The 5,582-nt window shown below is 46.3% G+C and overlaps 1 protein-coding gene across 1 annotated transcript in view; it reads left to right on the forward strand.

The window, feature by feature from the left end:
* Positions 1-5,312, forward strand: part of LOC119453824 (uncharacterized) — a 63,555-nt gene extending 58,243 nt beyond the window's left edge. Inside the window, exon 5 of the mRNA XM_049668095.1 lies at positions 5,175-5,312. Within this exon, the coding sequence (XP_049524052.1) occupies positions 5,175-5,312 (138 nt within the window). The remainder of the gene's footprint in view (positions 1-5,174) is intronic.
* The last annotated feature ends 270 nt before the right edge of the window (positions 5,313-5,582 follow it).

Consider the following 5,582-nt stretch of genomic DNA (forward strand, 5'->3'; position numbering starts at 1 on the left):
TATTGTGGGCGATGAGTGGCTGCCGGCACCGCTTCATCGCACTGAAATTGCGCAACCGTCCTAGTCAATGCAGAAACCACAGCGCAAAAGCTACTTTGACATTGAGACAAACACATGGACGGACGGTGCTCTCGCCGGTAATTCATTATAAGAAGGCACACTGAATATAATACCTGCGGTGCACATGCGCGCACATACAAGAAAAAACTGCCAAACATAGAGCGATCTGCCACAAGCAATACTAGATCAGATGCAAAAAGTAAAGCAGCGTATCATGTGGCAGAAAAAATAACTGGAGTGTAGAACTCGCCTCAAAGCTCCTTTTACATCAGTGTGTGTCATTCATACGGCTTTAAGATGAAACCAACCTCCTCATAAACGTTGCCTTCAGCATTCTCTATGCTGTTATCACCATTTTTCAAAATATTCTACGCCACTGAGGCGCGCAACTGGCACAAAATAATGCGCCTCCATCGAATTCTGCGGCCCGTCCGCGGGCGCCCAGGCGCAATAGCGTGCCGTGCGCAGCGCGCGCAGCCGGCGGGTGAGGAAAATTGAGGAGGAAAGCGCGCGCGCGCGGAGGAGAGTGTCGCTACTTTCAAGATCAAGGGGATTTAGGTCACTCTAGTCGGGAGCGCCCTCGTGAAAACTACAGTGCCTAGAATATACTTATCTTCTAGGCACTGTATGAAAACGTCTATTGACCCTTTTCGCGGCGATCTCGTGGGCGCTGCCATGTTTGATCACGTGGTGACGCGCTCATTGATTGCCTCAACTGCCTCCGTTGCCTCCTTGTTTACAATGGAAGTGTATGACGCCGACGCGGCTTAGAAACCTCTGTTTTCGAAGATATCGTAGACGGTGACTAGGTGGACGACGCGAAGCTTTGATCACAGCTTCAAAGAACATGCAAAGGCGCTTTCGTAGCTGGTTAAGCTATGTCCAAACGGCGCAAGCAGCGTATATGGTGCTCGTTCTAAAAGCGGGGCTTAATATCTATTCCAAGCTATCCAAGCTTTCCGATTATGAATTCAAACAGGATTAGTGTGTTTTGCTCTTTGTTCTTAATTCGGCAAATATTTTGAAGCAGTGGCTTGTCAGTTTTTGACTCAGAGAAGTTCCTCGGTGCGGGCATTATCTGATTATTTTCTGCCTAATCGCTCGCGGGTGGGCTCAGTTCCGATAGATTTGTTCTTGCTGCGCACAAGGCTTGAAACGTAGCTGTTTTGTACATTGTAATACCTTGTAGCAAATATATATATATATATATATATATATATATATATATATATATATATATATATATATATATATATATATATATTACAGCTAGTAACCCTCTTACTCTTGTGGACCGTCACGAAACATCCAGCTTCGACCATTCGGCGCCGCTTTGCTCTCTCTGTATCTCCGATTGGACGATGATAGCGCGCGCTTTGTCTTCTTTATATTTTGTTGTTTTTTCCACCTCGGAGCCATGTTGAAAGTCACTCTGCGCAGCCGCAGTCTCCGGCGGCGGCGGCGGCGGCGGCGCGCGCCCGGCCTGAAAGCTTCAACGTAGAGTGACCTAGAATATGTGAGAGTGTCCAAAGCGCCGGCTCCGGCGAGGGCCTTTTTCTGTGAACTGCCGCGCCGCGCCGCTGCTGCTCCGGACCCGTGGGCTTTTCGCGCTCGCGAAGCGCGCGGGTAGAGAGGGTCGTGTGCTGCGCGCTGTAGTTTTTTGCGTTCATTTTCCACGCAAAGCACTTAAACTCTATTTAACTTCAACAGTGTGGTGCTGCATGGAGCTTACCCATCTCTGAGTGTTTCGTTGTGCTTGGGCAGCAAGATAATGCAAAAACTAACGTATCAAACTCATCAGCGCGGCCTAGCTTCGGTGCTAGAGTTCGGGAACGGTATTACGGTAACTGTGCGTGCGTAGAAACGCGCTAAATGAGCCCGCCCAAGGAAAGAACGTAAAAAAAGAAACGTTATTCGCATGGGTACGCGGGCAATAGCACCATGCTTGCAAAAATAAGAGTAACGAAAAAAGTAAATTACTCGCGCATTGAAGTGAAATACTTACGTGGGTGCAGGAACGCTTCGCTCACCATTACGCGCTTTTCACTCACGGTCAATAGTGGTTTACAGCTATATGCATATGTATTTATTCGAATATTTTTAGCCACGACAATATTTTATTATGAACAGAGCAGAGTGAGAAGGTGTAAGGGAGGCAAGAGACGGAGCAAAGACGGCCCTAACGCCGCAATATTGTTGGCTTATTTCGCTTCAGAGATTGCGTACACGAACAATTCTTGCTGTACGCTATCTCTTCAATACAAACTTCGCGCATGATGTACCTTACGGTTCACCGTGAGCGAAGCTTTTTTTCAAATTCAGACATTTGAAATAAAAGTCATTCGATCCAGCCAATAGCTAAACAAATATTTTTTTTTCTACATTGAACTGAATAGATAGCTACTACTGGCCTAGCCATTTACTAGTTTGTTATGTAAAAGTTATTACTGCAATAGCCTTGTTTTAATAACCCATGAATGCTCTCTGAAATTACCAATAACATGTAACTTCTCATTATATCTTAGTTATTGCGTAACGTGTGATTTTTTACGTAAACTAACAAGCATTCATGGCGCGTGACTATGTTTGTGCTTGCATTATACCGAGTGGAACTCGTCCGGAAAATTACTGTCTTTGATGCGCTACAAATATCGCTATTGATTCTACATATCCGTAAAATAGTTACCTTCAATAACAGCAAAAAATGAAAAGTTTATGTTCTGGTGATTTGTTGCCTCTTTCATTACGTAACTACAAGTACGTAGTTATTGATCAGTAAGTATATTTGCTGTGTACGAACGAGCGAGCATACGCAATAAATATTCCTAAAGTTACTTTCATGTTAAAATTCGCTTAGTGTTTGCGCTCTTAAACACAAGAAGGCGAAAGACGAATTGCACATACGTAATCCATCATGTTCGTTTTCTGACGTTTGCTCGTAATTATGAAATGAAGCATACGTATACAATGTTGCACAGTTAGCGTTCCATTTATTTTGGTTTGTCTTGTTGTTTGCCGCGTAGATTTCTCGCGTACCCTTTACCTATACGCGCCGTGCTCAGTGGCTTTTGGTAGGTTGTACTGCTAAGCTCGAGGACGCGGGTTCGATTCCCGGCCACGGCGGCTTACATTTCGATGGAGGCGAAATGCATAAAACACCCGTGTATGCATAGATTTACCTAGGTGAACGTTAAAGAACCCCAGGTGGTCGAAATTAACGGAGCCCTCCACTGCGGCGTCTCTCATAGCCATATTGTGATTTTTGGGTGTAAAACCCCAGAAATTATCATTACTATTATCATTACGCCGTAAACCTTTACCTGTGCTCTCAGTTATTCGTGATATATGGGTAAGTTCGACACGTTGAGATTGAGATTGGCATTCAACACGTTTTTATCGTCACACCCACAGCATCAGAAGGATTTCTTGCCGTCGTCATATGACCACACGTCCTATTGCTATCGTTAATCGTGGCGCGAGTGCAAGTATGTCAAGTCACTAATACCATGATCCATCAGTCATATTAGTCACACATTTGTGCCTTTCCACACTATACTTTGGTATATATACCAAGTGAACGAGCCGCGAGAGTTACGCGGTTTGGTTTGTATTTATTTTTGGTACCGCGGCATCGGCCAACAGACACATTCCGCTTCCCAAGAGCCCAGTTAATGATTTCCCTTTAATAAGGAAACAATAGAGCACGGGATGCACTCTTGTAAAGCAAATCGAATGCATGAAATAAAAGAAAGGAAACGATAGGTTGTAAAAAGCGCTTAGCATGAGCTAGCCATATCTGCTACGTTCTCTTGGTTATTATTGCGGTCTCCAGCTGATTTTATTCTGCAGCACGTTCACGTTGCTCATTCCACGCATAACTAAATGAAGTAAGCGCGCGGAATGCGTTACTCAAACAGCCGCGTATGCGCGGGCCAAGTGAGCTAGAAGGAAATAGACAAAATACCCGTATTCACAGCCGACAAACGCGTTCTCTGTGCGGTGAGTCACTGCGCTATTACCTTGCGGTGACGTGGTACTTATTATATCCCAAATGATCGTGATGTTGGCTAATAGCAACCAAAATAACAGCCTCGTAGCAGACGCCCGCCGCCTTGGCTCGGCTTCCGCAGCGGAGAAAGCCCACGGGCCCGGTACAGCAGCGCCGCGGCGCGGGAGTTCACACAAAAAGGTCCTCGCTCCTCCTATGTATTCGCGCGGCGCTTTGGACACTCTCCCATATTCTAGGTCACTCTACTTCAACGTGGCCTTTCTAGGGCCGCGACCGTCGACTTGCTTTCGCAAGCAAAAAGTAAAGAAAAAAGCAAGCGCTTTAGGAGAGGAGGCGGCGGAGGAAAGAGTAGATGGCGGTACTTTTACTATATATATGTGACTTTACACCTACACTAAAACCCCTCAATGTAAAAAGTAGCGTCACGCTTTGAAGAATGCCGTCTCCTCCTTGCACGCACTGTCCGAGGCTGTCGCCGCGTCGGTATTGGCCCTCCCCCTGTGCAGCGCGGTTGAGGTGTCCTCTATTGAGAGACAGTTATCGCGCTGCACTTTAACCCAATTTTTCACCATTTCCAACTATAATCTCTCTCTCTTTCTCGGTATTGGCCTAATGGCATCACGTGGGCCGTCGCGCCGCCGGGCGCTGGCTGCGTTTGTTTACGATCACACAGCACAGCATGCAAATGTGTTTGAAGCTTAATTGGCATTCACGAAGAATATGTTAAGGTGGAGTGGTGGCACAACATTCAGTGGAAGATGGCCTAGCGAACTATGCGCAATTGTTGACCAAATACTTATACAACATGCAGTGTTGACCTTAAAGGCTTGCAGATAGTTTGCATGTGACATCACAGATGCAGCTTCTCAGAGTGGTGTTCTTCCAACATGGCGCCTAGGATGACATAAGCGGAAGCCACCTCTGCAATATGCGATGAATGGATGGCAGAAAGATTCAGTGACTCATTTTTTTGTAGAATTTACGAATTCTAATTTTATTTGTAACTGCAATTGCTCCAATCATTTTCTGCAGGCCTCACAAGTGCAATGAGCTCAGCATGGTTGCCAAAGCGGCATGCCGCGCCACTCCTAACGTCATCCGTCAGGTCAAGGTTGCTGTGCAGTGCAGCTTGCCTGTGGCTGACAAGTCTGTCGGCTGCTCCTTCATGGCACGGAGCGAGTCGAGGAGCATGCAGACTACCGAGACTGTGCATCTGTCAAGGTCTTCCTCAGGTAGGCAGTGAACGGTACAGCAGGTGTGCGCATGGTGGTCACCTTACAACTCTCTGACTTTTGCTTGCATATGTGTACCTAGTAAGCTTGTGGCAAACGGTAAGTATGCCTACCTTGGTACGACCCGCCGAAGTAGCTGTGACATTCTACTCCTGAGGACAAGTTCGCAATTGTGCGATTCTTGTCTGCAGCAGGTGAATTCTGATTGGGGCACATTGCAATAACACTCCTTTACTGAGCACAATGAAGTTCCTTAGTTGGTAGAAGTCCGGGCCACAGTG

This window comes from Dermacentor silvarum, chromosome 5 (genome assembly GCF_013339745.2).
Source record: "Dermacentor silvarum isolate Dsil-2018 chromosome 5, BIME_Dsil_1.4, whole genome shotgun sequence".
Taxonomy (NCBI): domain Eukaryota; kingdom Metazoa; phylum Arthropoda; class Arachnida; order Ixodida; family Ixodidae; genus Dermacentor; species Dermacentor silvarum.